The sequence below is a fragment of the Patella vulgata genome, chromosome 3, assembly GCF_932274485.2.
Source record: "Patella vulgata chromosome 3, xgPatVulg1.2, whole genome shotgun sequence".
Taxonomy (NCBI): Eukaryota; Metazoa; Mollusca; class Gastropoda; family Patellidae; genus Patella; species Patella vulgata.
The window spans coordinates 43,866,978-43,890,853 of NC_065881.2; the positions used below are offsets into that span (position 1 = coordinate 43,866,978).

At 33.4% G+C, this 23,876-nt stretch overlaps 2 protein-coding genes across 4 annotated transcripts in view; one reads left to right on the forward strand and one right to left on the reverse strand.

Annotated features, from left to right (window-relative positions):
• Positions 1–7,432: 7,432 nt before the first annotated feature.
• On the reverse strand, positions 7,433–18,621 carry LOC126815718 (uncharacterized; the record flags this gene model as incomplete). The annotated part of the gene is given in 7 exon segments (XM_056099556.1): positions 7,433–7,462; positions 7,833–7,971; positions 8,306–9,560; positions 10,923–11,079; positions 12,981–13,115; positions 15,858–15,990; positions 18,385–18,621. Coding segments are annotated over 7 exon segments (2,074 nt in total), but the record flags the coding sequence as incomplete, so codon positions are not given.
• An 832-nt stretch (positions 18,622–19,453) lies between these two features.
• Positions 19,454–23,876, forward strand: part of LOC126814957 (acyloxyacyl hydrolase) — a 28,939-nt gene continuing 24,516 nt past the window's right edge. The window contains exon 1 of one of the 3 annotated variants that reach the window (XM_050540433.2): positions 19,454–19,731. In XM_050540433.2, the coding sequence (XP_050396390.1) occupies positions 19,578–19,731 (154 nt within the window). In that variant the 5' untranslated portion in view covers positions 19,454–19,577. The remainder of the gene's footprint in view (positions 19,732–23,876) is intronic. The other 2 variants (XM_050540432.2, XM_050540431.2) reach the window with 2 other exon arrangements.

The window sequence follows — 23,876 nt, forward strand, 5'->3', positions numbered from 1 at the left end:
TTATATTTATCTATTTGTTCATGTAAGAAGGGATTGGGTGATAAATAAAATCTCCTACTCGTCTTTTTTGATAGCGATTCTCTATATATCCAAAGCCAACTTTTGATTGATTAAATAATTTTACAAATTATTGAATCTATTAATGTAAATGTAGTGAACGGATCTATTAGTAATCTGTTTTTGTCGATGAATAGTTGGCAACATTTTTAAACAGGACTTTTAGAACTTGCTTACCAAGAAACCCCTTTCTTCTACACTGGCTTCCATTAAACATTTTAACCTCATAAAAATAGTTCCATGGAGAGGTGAGAGGTAGGGGAGCTAAAAAATACAATATTCATACATCAAACCAATCTTTACTTCAATATTTTAATCCAGGTAAATGTGAACAAACTAGTATGTCAATTGAGAATCTAAGAGGTTTAACCAATTAACGGCTAATGTAATAATACCCATCCGAAAGTAGGGTGACCCACCATAAATAAATATTTCCATATATCTCGACAATTTCGCCACAATATTTATATATATGCCAAGCCTCAAATCAGTTTGACACAATTATAGTCACTAAATAAACGATCATGTTGTACTTAATAAGCTATGACCATTAATCATCTATAAATAATAGACTGAAAACTGGTTCCATGTGTCGTCCATAACATCCAGACACTTTTGAGTAAAAGATAGGTTACGTGCCCTTGTTTTGAAATTAGTCTCGCTTAACCAGTCTATCGACCATTCTAGGGTTGATTGACAGGTCGGGATAATCAAGACTACTTTTTTACGAAACATAACAGAAAACTAGAACAAGAAATTGAATTTAGAAATGAGCACGTTAGCTAGCTCAACAATTGTTTTAAGAAGCTTGTAAAAGTAAAATGAAACTACTGCTAGTATCATGTTCCTGTCTAACCCGAGTGTTTCAGAGATATTATTTGTACTAAACCAAAAGATGCCGCTCTTAACGGTACAGTTAATGATAAAGCGATTTAAAAAATGAAACGAACGTAATTTCTAAATCTGCTGTAATAACCAAGAAGCTTAATTTTACTGCTATTCAAAATCGTCAACAATAAATTTTTTACGGCTGTAATAGTTGATAGATTTGTAGAGAATTGCACGTGCCATGGCTATTTATAGTATCATACTGTCAGAAAGTTGGCCTCGACACGGCGAATGTGCACGCTTCAGTGGTAGTCTCGAACTATCAGCGGTTGACTGTATTTCTGTAGGTGCATGGGTCACCCTACCAAAAGACTAGAATTTGTAACTTGCCATTCCCTCCTTCCTGCACCACTGACATGGAGAAATGCTGGAAAATCAACTGTCTGTTCAAATACCAGGCTTGAACATGGGACCTCTTGCTAAGTGAGCTAGCACTTTACTCATTTAAGCATTGATCCACCGTGGCCCCCAAAACTTATGTTAACTTTTATATATAGCCATAATTTATGTTAGGACTGATCCAATTTTGGACCGATATGCTTTTTCGTACGTCTATCTTTGCCGTTTAGTCTTGAATATTGGGGCCTTATAAAAAGAATAGCAATCAAATAACTTACTCTTTCTAGATTAAAAGAGGATTTGTCTAAACTCTTCATGGTAATAGTTAAAGATGTTATCAAACTAAAACTTGTTGTTCTCACTGCTAGCGGACCTCCAGGACTTTGTACTGAAAGTGTCAAATAAATTTATGTCATCTCTAAATATAAATAGACAATGCAAAATAAAAGAGACACAAAAAACATAATACAAATAATGGGTGTACAGCTGTCTAATTGAATAAAGAAACAAATTTTCTTTTTTAGACTTCTTGTTAAAATAATTTGAATGAAATGTTTCAGAGAAAACTTACAAGGCAAACCAGACTTTGATTTCTTTGGTGTTTTCTTCTTTTTATCTTTACCTGTTGATTCTTTTGAGACAGACTGAAATAATGATAATAACATTAAGGCATTATATAATAAGCTAAAACTCTTTCAGAATGGATTGCATTTGAGCTGCTCTATACGACTAAATTTTGTTTCGAAAGATAAAGCAGAAGTCAGTTTTGACTTTCTTTAGGCCTGAAATGTTATCTAAATTATTAATTAGACATTAATTAACCTATCCAGACCATAATCAACTCTAGATGGTTATGCTAGCCTGCGCTCTTTAGTGGATTATGAGCAGATTTACTGTATAACTTTCCTTCACGATTTAACGATTAAATGGATAATCGAGACTATGCTGTTTATCGTACTGCCTTTAGTAATGATGATCGAGGCTAGGCGGAAATTTCAACCGCTTTGTTCTCGGTTCATAGTGGATCAATTTGAATGAAATTTTCAGCAAATTGCCTTCACATTATCCAGTTTTTAACTATTATAGTGAGAACTGCCAACTCGTTATCGAATCTCCCAGAATGAATCTTTAACTAAATACAATATATTACTAATAAATGAATGTTATTGAAGGAAATACTTACCATGCCAAATATTTCTATATCTAGTTTAAAATTCCCACCAATGCCATTAATTTTAATAAGATTAGGGAAATCTAGACTTCCTCTCATCATAGGATCATGTGTTGATAACATCTGTGTAAATATTAACTGGGGTCCATTATGTATCAATAATACAAAATAATATGTGATCGTATCTGAAATATAAATAGATAGAAGGTATTCAGAAAACACAAAAAGTCTTGAGGGAAAGAAGTGACGGGATTTATTTTATAATGGTTGCAAAGTTCTGAATATATTGACATGTTTATCCTTGCATTTATTGGTTGGTTGGGCAGCATACTTTCCTAATTTCAATTAATCCATACCTTAAGAATATGATCTACACCAGGAGAAGTTTATTTGTTAATGCTGTTTTGTAAACTGCTCAACATAAAATTAAATGAATTTATAAATGATCATCAATAGGTAATCTGCCATCTTTTGTACTATTGAATGCTCTCTAGCAATGAGTACAACGTTTGCATATTATATCACATCAGCTTACTCATAAACATCACTTGCCCTAGTAGTTCCGAATGCATCAAAAACTATATTATTTAGTTTGTATTCTGAATTTGGAAATCATGGACACCTACCTTGTGTAGTTCCGATTTTAGTTACAAATTCTTTCTTGAGTGGTAATCTGATATCACTTATTGTAAGTGAACCTTTAGGTCCACCACACATATCTTCTAATTGACCAGTATCTTTTAATCTCTGTACTTCTGTTAAATAAGCTTGACGTTTCTGACCTGTAAAACATTCAATTTAAATATGTCATTACAAAATTTATTTCAAGTCAATAGCCTTCTGAAAGAAAAAAATATACAGATTACAGGATAATTTCTGGCAAAGTGCTTTCTATTAAAGCTCCCACATAAAGATTATTATGTAGTTTGAGACAATTAAAACTATTTTGGTCTAAAATTGTAAATTTTTTACTTAAACATACATTATGCAAGAGCTATATCTGCCTATTGCAGGTCTTTCTTTAGGCCTGAAATGTTATCTAAATTATTAATTAGACATTAATTAACTTATCCAGACCATAATCAACTCTCAATGTCAATGCTAGCCTGCAATATTTACTGGATTAGGATCCGATTTGCTGCTCAATATTTCATTCATGATTCAATCATAAAATGTGATTATGTTTTTATCATACCGACTTTAGTAATGATGATCGAGGCTAGGTCAAAAATTCAATTGCTAAATTCTCGGTTCAAAGTGTATCAATTTGAAATTTTCAGCAAATTCCCTTTACAGTTACATTATCTAGTTTTTAACTATTATAGTGAGAACTGCCAGTTCTTTATCTAATCTCCCATATTGTATCTTTAAGCTGTGGCATTTTAAAGATTACACTAATAAATTGGTTTCTATTTATTTCCATTTTCCTGCTCATGTGTCTTAAATCTTATGTTTTTGTTATTTTTAGTAATACTCAGATGTGCTTAATGGCTATCAAATGACACTTTAGATGTTTTGATTTGGGGAAATCTGGCCTTGTACTCACTTTTTTCGCAAGAGCACCATTTTTTTTTTACTTTTTACATTTTGTTTTCAAAATATCGGATTTTTTTTCGACTACTTAATAACAGTCTACATTTAAAAAAAAAGCGTGCATATATTTTTTACTATTTCAATTATTTTGAAATGCCATTTTTATAACTATCAAATTATTGCATGTAAGAAATTCTTGGGAATTCCAATAGCTATTATCTACATTTTCGTTTTATGTATATTTTGATCTTTCCTAATAATACAACTTTATGGAATTAAAACTTCTTGGTTTATTACATGCAATGTTTCAATACTCTTACAGGTATCTTTATTTTAAGCTTAATATACGTCTCAAGTATAATATTTTGTTCTTGATTACAACAATTAGTATTGTTAAAACAATTTGTTGTACATCTATATAGGTCAACAAGTAAATATGCTGATTATTAAGTAACTATTAAGATATCTCCAAATATTCATGCCTGAAGTGAGGACTAGTTTGATGAACTTACATGCGATAAGAAGTAATCTGTTACATTCTACTTGTTCTGATGAACCAACAAAAGCCGAGTTACCACTACAACACTGATTTAAAGCATTACTTGTCTGCATTATAATACTCTGTTCCTGTTGTACTAATTCTTGTAGTTCCTGAAAATACATACAATAATACTAACTCAGTTCATCTAAAAATGCAATGTCAGTTTAATATTTTTTTTACAAAGGACATTTCTTTTAAAATGCAAAATAAACCGATTAAATTTTACTGTCTGCAGCAAGAGTGTTGTCTTCCAAGTCTACCCCAAGGTTTATCAACTCCGAAAAATCCATATAAAAAAAGTTTAGCCAAGAGTCATGAGTAGGTCAAATGCATCTTTCGGGTATCTGAGGAAACTGAAATGGTAAACCATGTTAAATTAGAGTACTGGTTGATAAAGTCTTTAACTGGGCCTGCTGATCTCAATAAATATTAGGTTAAAATTTCTAACCCTTGTGTAGGTGTTACATTCCTAACTTGAAGTTCATTTTGTTTGCACGTATGCATGACAAGGAAATGTCTTTACCTTTATTCGTTCTTGTAATGTTTTTCTTGATGTAGGTGCTGGAGGATAATCGGGCATGTCAATTTCTTCTTCCTCCACGTCTGCATCAGTATAATCACTGTTTCTAATGATCTTCATTTTAGCTGGTGGCGGTTTCTCATTATATCTACAATAAAACATCAATTAATTATATTACTTACATTCTTGTTACATCACTGTTCAGTACTAAACAGTCAACAATATAAATGTTTTAACTTCATGAAAGAGACGATTTGAAATCATGATAGTATTATAACTATCAAATATTTGTATATAATGTGAAATTACTAGGTAAGAAGTAAAAAGTAGCATCATTGTTCTGGAAAGTGTAGACATACAGACATATTTGTCAACAAATTTTTATGTGACAATGTCAGTATGTTAAAAATTAAATTCTAGCAGCTCACCTTTTAGATCTATACATACTGACACTGTAAATTAATGGCGATGTGGGTTCTTCACCAGAGGATTTATCACCTCCTCTCTTTCGCTGAAAAATCATGAATGTGTAACAATATAACACAGTAAATATTGTTTTAATATCAGCATAGCAACAGGTATCACAGTAGGGTTGACCCTAGGGGTGAATATGGAATGCAATAGCAAAACATTCTTCTTAGCTATAAAATTTCCAGTCAGTTCTCGATTAGAAGGTAAGTGGTATCAGGTCTTTAAAAAAAGTCTTAAACAGTCTTAAACTCACTGCCCTGGCCATACATGCATTTATTTTTCAGCTAAAGAAAAAAGTTTATTGTTGGATAATACTGATAGTGATACTTACAGGTGCAGCAACTGGTCTACCCGAGTCATCAGAGTCCATAGCTTCATCCAATAAGTCATCAATATCAGCTTTATCATCAGTATCATCTAAATATGTCTGCTCCTGACTATCAGCACTACTTTGACTGGTAACACTTGTCATACTACATGTAGCTTGATCTATCGGCCTTCTTTGTTCTCTATTACCTTGATCTCCACGACCTACCACAGAGATATCTTCAAAACTATCATAACTGGCCTCACTTGTCAAACTCTGTCGGTGTCCAGCATGAGGTAGAACACTTTCTCTTCGGACAGATGCGGGAACAAATGCACTCAAGCTGACATCATCACCATCATCATCATAAAATTCTGACATAGGTTTCTTTCGCAACTGAACACATTCTGATTCGGCGGATGACTGTTCGATACAATCATCTTCTGATTCTGTTGTGGGTTCTGTGTCATCTGTTTCACACATAGGGGGCTGTGGCCGGTCATCAATCTGATCATCAGAATCACTGTCAAAGCTATCATTAAATTTTGTGTTTGGTTTAGCTGGTTGTTCCCCATTTTTACTTTTAGAAATGAGGCCATAGATACTACTAGGTCGCACCTGATTAGAAGAGGGTGTCGGAACTGGAGGAGGTTTACTTGTTATGGTTGCAGACCTGACCTGTTGACCTTGTTTCCTGTCCTCATCACTACTACCGGATTTCTTTTCACCTCTCTTGAAATGGAAGGTAGCAACAGGACTCTCAGGATCAGCAGGTACATCAAAACCCATGGCAGCTAACTTCTGGTCAAAATCTAAAGAGAAAAGTCAATTTAAAATTCTTAATGATCACATCATCAATGGTCTATAATTAACAAAATATTGGATTTACCCGAGTGACTGACAGTTGTACATATCACCTAATTCATCAATGTAGCATTTCAAATTAGTGATAAAAAATAAAATAAAAAGAAGTAAGCTTATCAAAATATATGTAAAAGGGCTCACATAGATATTGAATTCAAATAGTTTTCCAAGGTTATCTTAACTGATTTTAAAATATATGCACCAACATTATTTAATAATGTTAATTCAAAATCAAAGATATAAACTAGTTATTGAAAATTAAAAAAGCAAAAAACAAATTGAAAAATTGATCTTCAAATAGTGAAATCAGCATTTGACAGTCAACATAGTTTGAACATAGTGATATACAATACATAAGCTGAGAAATTAATCCAATAAATAAAGTAGTTCAGTTCTCTAAATTTAACATTACACACCAGACCATATTGTGCACAACAATGAAATGAAAGTGCTTTAAAAAGAAAACATTGTAAACAAATGCCTTTTGTATCAAACTCGTTCAGAATTATAAATAAAAGAACATGCAATAAATAAAATTGAGAAAACTAAGGTTTAAACTGTATCAGAATGTATATCAACAAACCCTCATACCTACATGTACATGTACCATATTTAAAATGCAAGTAAAAATGAATAAGTAGCATGCAAATGATCAAAACAGAAACCGAACAAATGTCAAAGACAAATTGATACCTTCTTTAATATCAATAGTTGGGCTTATAATTTTATCATATGATTCACTCTCTTCCATTTCTACATCACTATCATGATCTGTATAATGGTCAGTTTAAAAGATAAAATATGATGGTAGCCATCTTTAAGATTTTTTATCTTCGACATTGCAAACATGACTTATTGGTCAATTTAAATCAACATTGGTGTTGTTATCTTACAGGGAAAAGATGGGCTTCTGATATCCAATATTTAAGACAAAATGAAAATTTTAAAACTGGCACATTTCTAATGAAGCAACTCTTTGAACGAGGCTAACATATTCTACAGGAGAATACTAACGGTGTAGACCGGAATAACTAGATGCCAAAGACTACATATGCATTCAATGGATAATTATGGTGTATTGTAAAAAGTTCTGTGTTCATCATATTTAGACATAGTGGATAACACTATAATAGTTCATTACCTGCTCTCGCTCTAGCTTTGATAGCATCTCTCTGATCACCAGTTTGACTTTTAGCGGGACTTGATTTAACAGTCTTCATAGGGCTTGATTGAACTGCGGGAGGGGGTGGAGGGGGAGGGGGTATTACTTGATTTACGTCCTGTAACATATGAATATCAAAATGTCCTGTATTAAACATATGAATATCAAAATAAATACCTTAGATACATGTACAAAAATACAGCTATTGTAACTCTCATAAATGTCTTTATTCAAAATTTACGTCTGTATGTAGACGATCTATTATATCTTTATTTCGTTTTGTGTCTGACAAAAATATCAGGTGTTCTAAAAAGAGCATGCACACTCTGTCTCACAACTTTGATGTGATCAAAACTAAGAATAATGCTTCAAGCTTACTTTTATCAAATAAATAACTATCTTAATTTCGATAAAACATCAGAGAATAATGTCATAGTAGTAAAATAACTTACAGTTTCAGTATCTGTTTTGTCGTTCAAAATACCATTCTTCCATCGGTTTTGAATGACATTCAACTCAGCCATTCTTTCTTGTCGTATCTTGTCAACATGGTTATGACTCTTATCACTGTTGTGTGTCTGTTCCATTAATCGTTGCTGTACAGACTTCATGGTACAACTCACTTTAGCCGGTGATTGAACTTTTGGCGGAGATTTACAAGTTGGAGAATGATTGATCTGGGAAGCACGCTCCTGTATACTTTCCACAAAACTCTTGCTTGGTGTCAGGCCCTTGCTTTTTGGAGAAGAGACAGGTTTTTGTGTCAGCTTGCTAGAAGATGTTAAAACTGAGCCTAATGCAATCGGCTGAGCTGCTTTTACTGGGGCTGGAGCAGGAGCAGGATTGACTTTCTTTATATGAGCTACTTGGTTAGTAGAAGACATCTGTTCCCAAGCAGACATACGAGCCAAGACAGGGTAGGCTGTAGGTTCTTCATCTTGTTTAGGTTTAGCTGCCTTCTGTTGCCATGTAGCCATTCTACTGGACACAGGAAGTGATGCTGGATCATCTGCTGTGGTCTTGTGAACAGTCATACCCTGGGGAGAATCTGAAGCTGTAGTATTGTTATTTTTCAGTGGGGATTTTGATTTGAAAGCAGCCTGTGTTACTGGTGTACAGATTTGTTTGGGTAGGGGTTTTACTTTCGAGGTCGAAACCACTGGAGTAGATTTGGGTGGATTGGATGCTTTCTGCTGCCAATTTGCCATCCGTGCAGACACAGGAGTCTGTGTAGGATCACCAACCTTAGGCGTGGTATCGCTTTTCTTAGCCCATTTAGCAAATCTTTCAGATACAGGTTTAGCTGTAGGTTCATCATCTGTTTGGTCTGAAGGACTTTCATTTAAACCTTTAGCATTAACTGGTATCTGATCTGTATCTTGAGCACTCCTAGACTGTTGAGGTGTTCTTAATGGGGAAGACATTGTTTGTGTAACTACTGGTTTGGCAGGAGAACCAAGAGTCATATATGTAGTTGATACTGGTGTCTTCCTGGGAGACTGCACACTGGCAACTGGCTTGCAGGGGGAGTGTTTGGCTATTGTTGATGGCATGGGTGGTGGAGGAGGGGCATGTGTTTTTTTAGGTGATGGAGGAACTGCAAGTTTTGGAGGTTCCGGTGCCCGTGTCTTATGGTGACTAAGGCTTGTGTTTTCAGAGACTGGTGCTTTTGGCGGCTGCCATTTGGGTTTTTTCTCTTCTTCTTTACTAAAATAAAAGAATTACAGAAATTAAAAAAGGTAGGTTACCAGGCAATGAAACATACGCCCACAGCAGTTAAATCGTACTAGCAGTCAACAAGGGTTGTCACATATTTAATCTTTTGAAGATAATGGGGGGATTTACAAGACAATTTCATACAGATTAGATTATAGTTTTTTTTTGTCCTTTGAAGGTTCACAAGGTGCTACAAACTGAAACAAAGGTCATAAGACTAGACGTAATTAACAGAAATTGCCGAAATTCAACAGGCTTCTTTGTTTCACTAAATTCAATAATGCATATAAATTTCATACAAATCGAATGATGACTTTGTCGTTAGAGTGTTCATAGGGTTTGACAAAGGGAAACAAGGGCCTTGGTTCAACTCTGCAAGTAATATACAGAAATTTTAAATGGAAAGTATTGAAATTAAATAGGATTTTTCATCTCAGTACCGTAATGTAAACAACATATATCAATTTCAAAACAATCAGATGATAAATTTTAATGTAGCCTGTAGAGTTTTCACATGAAAGTGGACAACAGACGGACGAACAGATCGTTGGAGGCGATGGCAATATATGACCAGATTTCCATGTTGGGCATATAACTATAAACACAACAATAACTCAAAATTTCCCAAATCAGTAAGCTCTCTGAAATCTGAAGAACTATTCATTAAGTCATTCATCGTAGACACTAAATAATTTGAACAATGGAGAGGAACCCAGTACACTTATTCTACTGCTGAAAGATCTAATAGTAAGTGCAGACCACACATAATTTACACAAAATAACCCCCCAAATACGTGGACAAGACACAATACGGAGAAATCACAAACAAACCAACAAGTCAAATTAAGTGAATGGATCCGGGGGCTAGCCGTAAGCATCCACTGCGCTGTACAGTCCCGGGCCTGTAGTGATACAGACATCACTCAAATTTGAAAACAATCAGGAACAATACTGAATAAAAAGAAGCAATGAGAAAAAGTAACCTGACTCGAAAGACAGCCGTCTTCATTTACAGTAACAGCAGCTCCTGATATACTACCCGTTTCATGTTGCTGTTTTTGAGAGACATCTCTTGTAAGTTTGTTTTCATATCAACTAAAGCCTATTATGCAGACACTGTATAGCGCAGTAGATGCGCTTATGTCAGCCCTCCGATCCTCACATTTGATTTTGATAGCACTTTCATTATTATTACAATGTTCGGTGTTGTGTCCTGTTTGCAGGTTTGTCTGTGTTGTGTTCCCCTGCACTTACTAATGGAATGAGCTAAAAAAAATTTACAGGACACTTTGAAAAATAACCTAAAATATATTTACGGATATTTTACATTTGTTGTTGTAGAAACAGGTTTACCTTATTGTTGGATGGCTTAAATCGTCCTCCCAGCTGTTAATATTGGAAGCAAGCTTAGCAAATCTATTTCCCCTGGATGATGAAAATACTGGTTCAGGTTCTCTAGGGGGAGGTGATGATAAACTCTTCCTTGGCACAGGAACTGGTACGCTTGTTTCTAGAATAACAATTTACACATAATATTACTGTACTGTATACAAAATTTGAATTACATAAAAGATGGAACAATAAAATTGGATAAACGTCAACTTGATACAAAGGAATTCAACATGAGACTAACATATGGTGGAATTTTATTTTAATAACTTGCTTGCATGTAGGGGTCTTTGGGGTTGGGTGATTTACAATAAAGTTTGTGCATGTGGGTATTCCCAAACAAATGGTGTAATCCTGACTAGTCAAAAGTCAGTTTCTATGCATTGTTTATTTGTTATCAGTCATGTACTCCAGTCAGTGTAGTCAATCTCTCAGTTATTCAATAGATAACGTAATTATAGAATATGCTGAAAATTTGCTCCACTCTGAACCGAGATATTAGGTTTTGAATTTTAGGCTAGCCTCAATCATCATTACTAAAGTCGGTAAATAAAAAACAAAGTCTCGATTATCCATTTAGTTATTTTTTAAAAAATGTATTCCAATCTGCTAAATATCACAGGCTAGCGATGGCATCAAGAGCTGATTATGGTCTGGATAAGTTAATTATTGTCTAATTAATAATTTAGATAACAAGGTTCTACAAACTGATTACAAGGGCCTTAACTCTGGAAGTAATTTACAGAAATTGTTGAAATTTGAGGTTTTTTGGTTTCACTAATTTAAAATAAAGCTTATTTCATACAGATTGGATAACTTTTGTCATTCGAACGTTCACATGTTCAACAAAGAAAAAAACAAGGGACATAACACTAGAATTGACTGAAACTGCTGAAATTAAATAGGCTTCTTCGTTTCTCTAATTTAAATAATGCATATAAATTTCCAACAGGTCAGATTTTAGCAATTGAATGTTCAAAAGGTTCAACAAAGACAAGGATGATAACTCTAGACGTAATTATTGGAAATTGCTGAAATTCAATAGGATTCTTCGGTTCACTAATTTAAATGATGCATATAAATTTTGTACAGATCAGATAACTTTCGTCATTTGAACTATCACAAAGTTCAACAAAGTTAAACAAGGGTCATAACTCTCAACATAATTAATGGAAATTGTTGAAATTCATTATGATTCTTCGTTTCGCTAATCTAAATGATGCATATACATTTCATACAAATTGGATGATAACTTTTGTTGTTCGATCATGAGCACATACACAAAGTTCAACAAAGTGCAATAACTCTAGATGTACATATAATTAAGGGAAATTGCTGAAATTCGAAAGACTTCTTCGTTTCACTAAGTTTAAATGATGCATATAAATTTCACACTGTTATAAACAACATTTATCAATATAAAAACAATCAGATGATAAATGTAGCCTGTAGAGAGTTCACAAGAATTTCTGGATGACGGGCCATGTGGTCGTATAAAAACTGACTTCGAGTTGTATAAATATCTAATCAATTTGATGATAACTTTAGCCCCTTGAGTGCCAACAAGATTTTCAAATTGATCAAAGGTGAAAATCAATAGGTTCCTTGTCTAATGAACAGTAAGGCCGCGGTTAATTAATTGTTTCTCATGACCTGCCCGCATGTCCGTTTTCATCCGCAATAATTACGCACTTCCATAATCAATTTGATGATAACTTTAGCCCCTTGAGTGCCAACAAGATTTTCAAATTGATCAAAGGTGAAAATCAATAGGTTCCTTGTCTAATGAACAGTAAGGCCGCGGTTAATCATTGTTTGTTTCTCGTGACCCGCCCGCATGTCCGTTTTCATCCGCAATAATTACGCACTTCCATAATTATTTGGTCAAATTTAGACACGTCAAAAATTTGTCCTATAAAAATATATTTGTTTGCCTTTAAATTTGAACAATGAATTGACGCATTAAAATCCACTATTTGTCGATGAACATGACACAGTAATGTGGACATATAAAAAACCTACCTCCATCAGAAACATCTGACCAATCGGCACGATTATCTTTTAGTACTGCTAGTCTAGATTTAACACCAGTTATTGCTGGAGTATCAGATTTAATACTAACTTCTTGCTGTCTTGAACAGTGACGTTTTGGGGAGTCTTCAAAGAAAATAAAGAAAAATATAATGATACAGCATTTAACTCATAAAGTGCTTAAAAGATCTGGCTGACTAAAGATTAATAATAAACTATCATAAACTTATAATTTTCTATCAAAATTTAAATCTTGGTGTAGTAGGACATTCATCGCAGCAAGCTTAAGGATGCATTAACCAAAAGCTACATCTGCCTAAAATGTTATATAAATAATTAATTAAACATTTTTATTTACAATACATGTACATGCAAAGCCCATAATCAACTCTCTAAAGAGTAAAACTTATAATTTTCTATATCAAAATTTAAATCTTGGTGTAGTAGGACATTCACAGCAAGCTTAAGGATGCATTAACCAAGAGCTAAATCTGCCTAAAATGTTATATAAATAATTAATTAAACATTTATTTACAATACATGTACATGCCAAGCCCATAATAAACTCTCTAAAACTTTGGATGGTTGATTTTCAACGGATCAGGGACCATACATAGAATTTTGCTAAAATTGATATTTTTTTTAAAGCACTTTTAGTGGAATTTTATATTTTTATCAAGTTTTATGTTATTTTTATAATGTTTTTATCATTATCAAACATGATTTTTTTCCTACACACAAGTATATACTGCACTGAAGACACTAAACAACTTATCTTCACTCCAAGAAGTGGTTAATAACTTATCTTCGGTCCATGAAGTGGTGTTCAACCAGTGACAAGTGTTATGTGGATAAGAACGTCCCACCAATAGCACTGGTGGTATTAATGGTTGCAGTCATCTTCTCCTCTAGCAGGCTCATATATCCACATAACATTAGTCCCGTTTACACATGGCTGTAAAGTGCGTGCCGTTCTCGGCACGGTATAAGGACACAATAAATTTCAAGAAATTGACCCGTTTACATTACTCTACAATAACCAGTCTCGTAGCGTACCAGACACACCAAATGTGGAACTCTTCACAGGAAAAAGTTCAGTCCTGTCCCTATGCAAATTACACCGATGAAAACAATTACGGCGGTTGATTTAGTTTTGGCAGCCATTTTGACAGAAATGATGAAATCTTACATAATGCATCTTTATTGTATTATAAATTAATTACTGTGTGTTGAACTAAGCACTAGATTTACAACAAATGTCTTTATCTAAATCTTACATAATGTATCTTAGTTCTTACATTAAAACTAGCCATTTTTGCTATAATAGTTTGAAAGTAGATAATCTAAAATGAATAATTTGAAAATTTCATTCAAATTACTCTATTGCAAGCGAAGATATTAGCCTTTGAAGGTTTGACAGATGTGTGCAATAATTTCAACCACCGTACTGGTTGATCGAAGCTAAGTCTCAGTCCTCCATATTTGATTAAATCAAAGTATCGCTGAACCATTCTAATCTATTTAATATTGGAGAAATCTGATGCCATCGAGAGTTGATTAAGGCCTGGATCAGTTTATTAATGTCTAATTAATACTTTAGAAAACATTTCAGGCCTAAAGAAAGACCTGCAATAAGTAAATTTTAATGTTAAAAGATACATTAAACATGCATTATGCAAGGGCTAAATCTGATTATTGCAAGTCTTAATTTAGGCTTCAGATGTTATAGAAATTATAAATTAGATCTTTATTTAAACAACAAGACCAAAATCAACTCTGTAGACCCACGGATGGCTCGGCTACAGCTCGGATTTAAATAGGATTTCACTCATTGATTAAATCAAATACATGTAAGGGGTAACCTGATGAAAATACGTCAGTTAGATCGAGGCTAAATGATAGAGTGTACCTAGCGAGGCCGCTGTAAAGCGTTTCCGTATGCCATTGAAAACTTTACTTGATAATCGAGATATGTAGGTGGAGTTAACGCCTGTCAATCAAACGATTGGCGATGGTGAAGACCCATTTCGCTACCATTTTTAGTCAAATATTACAACGATGATAACTATGTTCAGAATAAAGTAATTTGACTGAATTTTTCAATATATTCTTCTTTCATCATCTACTTTTGAACTGTTATAGCAAGAATGGCCAACTCTCTATAAAAATGTCCCATAATGTATCTTTAACTAAAAGCTAAATCAGGCTATTTCAAGTCATTCTTTAGTCTTCAGATGTTATAGAAATTATGATTTAGACCTTCATTTACATGACAGTGACACTCTCAAAATAAACTCTGTAGACCCTCGGACGGTTTGGAATTAAACAGTCGTCGATTTAATAATTAAATCAATAAATGGCTGACCGTTATTCATTGACGTCACTACCGGAGACTGCTGATGAAAGGCCTGCCAATCGAGGGTACCGTAGCCATTGAGAATGTTACTTGATAATCGCAAATATGTGGGTGGACTGGAGTTATCGTCTGTCAATCAAATGATTGGCAATTCTCACAGAGGGTGTAAAGACAGTTGATGCCTATTCTAGTCCAAACTTCCAACGGTGACAAAGTTTAGAATAAAGTAATTTGACTGAAATTTTCAATTTTTTATCATCTATTTTTTCAATTAGAGCAAGAATAGCCAAACCTCTATTATTATTAGACTTTTTTAACTAAGGTATAATGAAGCTATGATAATTAGATATTGTCAAAAAAAATGGTGATCACTTTAAGATTTCATGATGGACCACAGTATTTAAATTCTAAGTTCTAAATGTACAGTATCCAATCAACAAATGTAAATATTTTTACTAAGAATTCCAATGTCACAGTACAATATACGTGCACTAATCAAAACCTCATCATACCATCATCATCTGGTATATTATGTGTAGTATTTTCTGAAAATGGTATCGTTCGCTTTCTTGGGGCTGGATCTGGAGTCTTGCCCAATTTTTCATTTAACATCTCTCTTCTCTGTCGGGTTCTCTCTATCAATCTCTACAATAGTAACATTTAGATATTAGCTTAAATTAATTTTAAGCTCAATTCAGACAAGTAAATATTAATTTCATAATATTTTAAGTGCACTGGGGCTTTATTTGGAAGAGGTGATGTACCACTTATGTTACATGTAGTTTTGCATTGTTAATTAAAATACAACTAGGATATTGACAGCGATAACCTCAAAAAAGAAGACTTTTTTTTAGAGGCTATACTGTGATTTATGACAAATTATCTGCTTGGTATCCAGGGGCAAAGTCCCTTTGACTTAATGCTAGAAAACCACATTTTGTGACGTCTAAAGTAAGAATGTTGAAATGCTTTTGATATTTTGCACAGAAAAGGACAGAGCCCTCAAATAGTATAGACCAGGGTTTACAACAAGTCTGGTAGCATAATTTTACCCAAATCCACCATTATTTCATCTTATACAATTTAATAATATATTTGATAATATTATACTGTTTTTATGCCAAATTGGCATTTTAATTTAAAATTATGAGGTTTTTATTTCAAAAATGGCCAACAAAATGCAATCTCCAAGCGAGCAATTTCGTGCAATACATAAGTTATATCCGTTAGTTCCAACTTCCAAACTTGCTTGGAAATCACATTTGACACAAAAACGCTAATTACAATTGTCAATTAAAAAAGACATTTTATATGGAAGGGTATCGCTGCCAATACATGTGCTCTGCTAAAATGTCTTTTACATTGATAAAAGTACAAAGTCCTAATACCAGTAATGATAAAGTCAAAATATACCTAAGGCAGTCAACATGAGTTGTAGCATATTTTTACTTTTGTTGGTAATGAAACATTTATAATAGTAATAATTTAAATAATACACTAAAATCTGATTAAGAGTAACAACTCATTAAGTATCATCAGAAAATCATTAGAATTTGTCTGGCCCATGCTAACGTTTAGTAGAGAATCTCCTACGAGTCTTTTTTTACTTTATCGACGAGTGTTGATATTTTTGGATATCAAAAAAGACGAGTACCGTAGGAGATTTTATTTATCACCCAATCCCTTCTTACATGCACAAATAAAAAATAAATATAATTCTTTGCTATAGATTTCACTTTTACTGAACCTGATTACATTACCGTGTAGAGATACATCATTTTTTGACAGCAATTCAACCATTGCAAAGTCCTTTATATTGACCCAGTCTTTCCATCAAAAGCCAATTAAATAAAAATAGTTCATTTTTAATAAGAAAGAACTAACATTTAATAAAAAATGAACTATTCTTTGAAAACAAAAAAAAAGAACTTACATTTAATAAAAAATGAACTGTTCTTTGAAAATAAAAAAAAGTAGTTCCTTTTTGATTGACCAATCAAATCCATGTAAAGCGATATCTCCTAAGGAGATATCATAGTGATGTCATATTCTTATCTGGAGAGTATGTGCAATAAATACTATTGGTGTAGACTAGAATAACCAGATGCTACAGATTGCCATTCGATTGAGACTTCTGGTGTATTTCGCCAAACATAAGTGATTTGATATTAGAATAAAAACATAACGATTGAATGTAAACAGTTTATATTCATACATGTATATTACATATGCGTTGCAACACATTTTTGTCAATATTTAGGTCCCAAATATTAGCGATTTAGCTTGGAAAGTGCATTTTGAGGGGCATTTATTTAGGAAACGTTAGATTGTAAAATGACAATTTGGCATAAAGAATAGTAATAACAGTATTTATGTTTATCAAATATGAATAAATTATTGTCTTTCTTTCAAGTTTAAATAATGGTGGAGTTGAGTAGATTTTTGGGTAAATCGTGCTCCCCAGTCAAGTCTGACTTGCCTAATTGGTGACAAGACCGTCGCCATATAGGCCTACAACTCATTCTGTTATCGAGGTAATGAAATAAAATGGAGTTTAAAATCCTACTGTTCTGCTCCGAACTGGGCTAATGAAGATGGGCATACACTTTACAGTGTGCTATGAGGGAAATTTTTCTCCGGACAGCGGCACTACGGCCTACTCTTAGTCTTATATTGAATTCCAACTGTCAGGGATCGATCTTTTACCGGCATGCCAATGTGTACCTCAGTTTTTCGTACCATCCGAATGACTAGACAGCTGTCCTTGTCAGGCCCTCCGTCCTGCATCAGGGAATCATGCCGGAAAATCTGGATGAACTTTCTCAGCCAATGCAGGATCGAACACCCAACCTCCAGGCTTGTTATCGAGGTGATTGACTCAGTCAGTCCCCATTTAATAATTTAAATCACATGACATGCCAGCTACCAATTTAAATAGCACAATTTCTAATTTGCTGAGTCAGAGAACGGCAGCCAGTCCAAAGGCAAAACACGTCTAATCAGACTTAGTGCACTTACTTCAACAGTAAGCTTACCTACCATAACAGACTGGTCAAGATCTGCACCCCCATTACCAACTGTTATATCATTAACATTTATTATAGAGTCTGGTTCAATTTCCATGTGAGATTCTTCGCACAATAATGATGCTGAATTCTCACTGACAGTATTACTACAATCACTGACTGGTAATTCAACATTGATGTCAACATAAACACAATAAGATGTTGAGCTGTATTCCGAATCAGTCTGTGACACATCCATTTCTTATGATTTTAGTGGAGTCCTCTCAAACTTTCTTTGTGTCCTGATTATGGCTGATATATTTTTTTTTTATCCTTTATCAACTTTCAAGTAGCTATATCTTAATAATTTCTTGAACAAGACAGTTCAAGACAACTATGTCTATGTTAATGTAGTCAAAGATCTGTGATTTAATCAAACATATAAACATACATATTCGTATTAGTTACACAAGAAGGCAAAGAAAGAAAAAGATAACATTAAAATGTGGCCAAGCCCATGTGTATTATTTGCCTACACACACTGACACTGTTAGTTACATTTCTGCTCTCGGCTAAGTCTAATTCTAATCAAAGACAAAAGTAGGCATTTCTCCAATCGGCAAACTCTCAAACATGAAATCGATTATTTATAAAGCCTTGATAACCCCTAGATGACGAGCCCTAATGTGGGTCTAAAATGATTGGAAGTCAATGCAAAAGTCACCCCTATGCATGTTGAGTGTTGTGGTGAACTCAAATCAACAAAAACAAAGGGCAGGAATTCCAAACAGAGATCTCGATTTGAAATCGAGTCCTAGTCAAAACAACAACAATACCTGTGTGGTTTCGTCCATTTTTTCTCGTGCAGGACATCCAATTTCAAGTAAAAATCATGTGTGAGTACCGTTTACAACCCAATGATTCACACCATTTATTCAAGTTTTGAAATTGGCGGTTGTAAGTCACGCATAGTCTCGCCAACTTCTGAAAAGTTGTCGTGTTGGTTTTCTTGTTATTTGATTGGATGGAATTCTGTAAAAATAGCACAAATCTATCCAATCATTGGAGGATAAATAAAACCTCAGGAAAACCCACGTGCGTTGTTGTTATCAATTTACTTCCGCTATCAGGAAGAACCGAACATCTGATAAACAATATAAAAATGTTATTAGGGTTAAGTGGTATAATATACATCATTAGACGATTGTCGCGGACGTTTAATGATTTATGTATGATAAAATGTATATTACTAACTGCAGTATAATATCATGGAAATTTACTTCAGTATTCCTAATAATATTGTATATTTCATCAAGTGAATCAAATCCAATTTCACATTTTACTGTAGCCAGCGGTGTAAATGGTGGTTCCAATTGTGCAGGTATATATTTTCTTTTTGTTATTTAAATGTACGATTTTTAAAAATTTACACTGACAGGCATTTTTTTCTTCACTGTTTCAGTAAAAAAAACAAGTAAGCTAGATTGGTCGAATTTTTAAAAGTAATATGTCTACCTACCTAGCCCCAAATGAGAACAAATATAATTAAACGAATTAACAGTCAGTCAGGTGAATTAATTGGTTGGTTGCCGGTCAGTCCGCCCACCGAGAGCCGGGCATCGCACTACCAAGTGGGGGCAGCACGCCCCCCCCCCATTCTGAAAATCCTGGATCCGCCCCTTCAAACCCACCATAATTTTATCTCATATAATAATGGAGAGAGAGAGAAATGGGGTTTAACGTCCACTCGACACAAACTAGGTCATTTCGGGACTAACATATGGTTTAATTTTATTTAATTAATTCGCTTGCGCGTAGGGGTCTTTAGCAGTGGGAGGAAACCGGATCATATAATAATAATTTATATCTACATTTATATCTTATGTAATGTTCTGTATGCCAAAATGGCATGGCGTTTTAATTAAAATTGTGATATTTTTGTTTCAAAAATGCCCCTCAAAATGCAATTTCCATGCATGCGATTTCGTACAATACACAAATTATGTCCCTTTTTTACACCTCCCAAACTTGCTTGAAAATCTCATTTTGTGGGTCAATTTTGGCACAAAAATGCTAATTGTCAATTACAAATGACAATTCAGCATTATTAGTCGCCAGTATATTATCAAATATCGATATAAATTACCAGTATTGTCTTTTAAGCAGAAATAATGGTGGATTTGGGTAAATTGTACTACTATTTCAAGGAGCTAATTCTCTATTCTTTGGCATCTAGAAGATATGGAAACAAATGAGTCGCAATGCGTAATAATGTAATATGAATGTATATAAACTGATTTACATTCAATTGTTTCTATTTCTGTTTCTAATCAGTTATATTTGGTGAAAGGGCAGTTAATTTGAAGGATATTCCTTTTTAAAGATTCAAATGACGTTAGGAGACTTTTAGTTAGAATTGATCGATTTATATAATTTTGGGACATGTGTAGGGTATATCTCAACATTTTTAGCTACTTTTTCGTAGCTAGGTATATGCATGAATCCCACAACAAGTTAATCAGTTGAAGTAATGTCATGTAAATGAGGGAAATCATTTGTTATCACCAAGGATATGTGTAAATCTGTTTATTTCACTGCTAAATGTACATGTATAATAAATATATTTTTATTAGATATATACCTATTTTAATAACGTTCCCGTTTTCTTTAGCTCAGTCGATGCAAAACATTAGGATGTTAAACCCATTTCATTTAATTTAATGTCAGTTATTTCTCACTTGGCAAATAAAACATGACTGAAAGAAAACCAGGATTTACTTTATTCGGAAAAATTCTAATTGCTTTAAATTTGCAGTAAATTACATGTAAATTACATGTAAATATTAGATCAAAGAAATCTTTAATATCTATATATATAAAATCAAAGATGTCTGTATGATCGGTGACTAATAGTTAACTTATGATTAGAACAAGGATAGTTTATGTAAATATTTCCTTAAAGATACATTATGGGAGTTTAGATAAAAAGCTGGCAGTTTTCACTATAATAGTTAAAAACTAGATAATGTAAACCGAGAAGTTATATTCGTGACGACGAATTAGGATTAATTTTAAAAGCATAGATATGGCCCATGAAGAGAGAAATTTTACAATAAAAAATTAAGAGTGTTAGATATTGAACTCGCATGCAATCAAATGGATTTTTTGAAATGACATTCTTAAATTAATTTCATGGGCGTAAACATCTTGTTTTAAGAGGAGTTACCTCCCTTAGACATTGTTTATGATAATGTGAAAGACCGGATTATCTAGCCAATTTTTCTCAAATGTTGACAACCTGTCCAGACTAATATTCGTAGAATATTTTTCTGGATGATAGAGACTAAAAAAAAGCTCCCCTCAATCAATGAATTGAAAAAATCGCTCCCCCTCAAAAAAATCTCCCAGTTTTGATAAGAAGAGTGATTTAGAAATTAAGGAGAGTGATCTGATAGTTATGTGCATGGGAAATGGTTCTAAAATCAATAACTGCATGTAAAGGAGTCATTCCTGGTTTCATAAATGATAATAAACTCCCAATGACTATGTAAAGGAGAGCGATTTTCAGTTTAGGGGGGGAGAAAAAAAAACTTCCCTCGGTCGACATTCAGATGAGTGGCAGGTGTTCAAGGGCGATCACTCGCCTTAAAAAACAATGACTCAATATCGCAGATTAGCGTTGACATCGAGAGTTGATTATGTTCTGGATAAGTTGATTAATGTTGAAAGACCTGAAATTAATGTATGTTTAACATAAACTGATATAAAATAAAAGATTCATGATACGATTTATGAGTTCAGTAAGCTACAATACGAAGTTCTGGATTAAAGTAACTTAAGGCAATAATAATACATTGCCATTTCTATCTGTGCATACATTTTCATTGTAATTTGTTGTATTACATGTAGTTCACTCCTCATCATTAAGTACAAACTGTACAAATTTAAAGGAGCAGTCCCAGATTTATTTTATTGAACAGAATTGGTTAGTTCAGTGTTCAAGATTCTCGAACCTTTATTCTAATCAACTGCAACTGTTTGAAGTTCTGCGATACTTTTTCGAAGAAATACAAAGTCTCAAATTCTATGTACATGTTGAGTTGGCAGTTACATGTAGTCTCAAAATTTACCTTACATACATGTATACTAATCATGTCTATATGCTTGCTGAAGTAAAAGATTATCAAGACTATATGAATGAAGTCACCAATACAGATGGGGAATGAAATTCTCTGAATAAGTTACATGTATGTAACTCTTGTGTTTTTTTTCCAAACATCGCAGTATTTTCAGACATTCTAAATAGACTTTATTATCATCACATTTTGGCATTTGATTTACTTACTTAAATCCACATTTATACATGTACAATTTCCTATCAAATCTTGTACAGCTTGTTGAAAGGCCTTCAATTGATTAGAATACACCATGCAACCAGAATTCTGGTGTAATTCTTTCCCATAATATTTTGGTAAAGTTGGTAGGTAACAAACTATTACCTTCGATAAACGTAGTCTGCAAAAAGGGGTAATCTAAGACCCCTTACATAAATAGGTTTTTGTATGCATAATTTTAATTAAATATAGACTGAAGAATAATCAATTAAAGTAGAAAACAAAACAATTTAAGGTGTTAACAAGGAAGATGTGAATTAAAAGGTATTTTTGAAACCATCAAAATCTGCAAATAGCTTAATTGTCATTTCCAATGTAGAATCTTCTTTTTACAGGGCTGGTAGAGTACCTAGATTTGTTTTCAGATGTAGATTACTAGAATGATCAACACATTATCATCAGTAAGATTGATTCCAAATACAAAGATTGCAATGAGTGCAGACTGGATTAGGCACTTGCAACCAGCAAAATCTTTAAAGTAGTGGGGAAGGGGGGTTCACAAGACCCCTCGTTTCCGATAATGTAATACTTTAAGTTTCTTGTCAAATGGTGAATGTTGCTACTGTGTCACTTCTGTTCTATTTGCAGCATTATACCCAACGTTTAGTAGCTGACAATGTATAAAATTCTCGCTAGACAATTATGAACCAGTTCCCCACAAATGTTAAGGATATGGTCGTGGGGTCCCGAAATACCCCTTGTATCTGTACAAGGGTTAAGTGTAATTCTTATTAAATATTTAAAAAAAAGAAAAGTTTACGTTATGTTTATTATACATCTGTTTCTTAGATTGTAAGTTACACACTAGGGTCGGGCGATAATGAAAAAAGAGTAACGTGATAACAATTTATCAAATATCGCGATAAATGGTATTATCATGATAATTTATACGTGTGCCTTAAAAAGTCAAATTTTGAATACTTGGGCGGAAAATCATTGCTTGACGTCAAATTATTGTTGCTAATGTCTGTAGATGCCCTGATGGAGATTTATCCTATACCAGTTGGTACTTTATAATGCTATTTTTACTGATGAATTTAATTCTATCAATAGAATGTCATAGGTGATGATATACACGTAGCATATGTATCATCATCAATATTGGGACACGATAATTATTATATTGCGATAA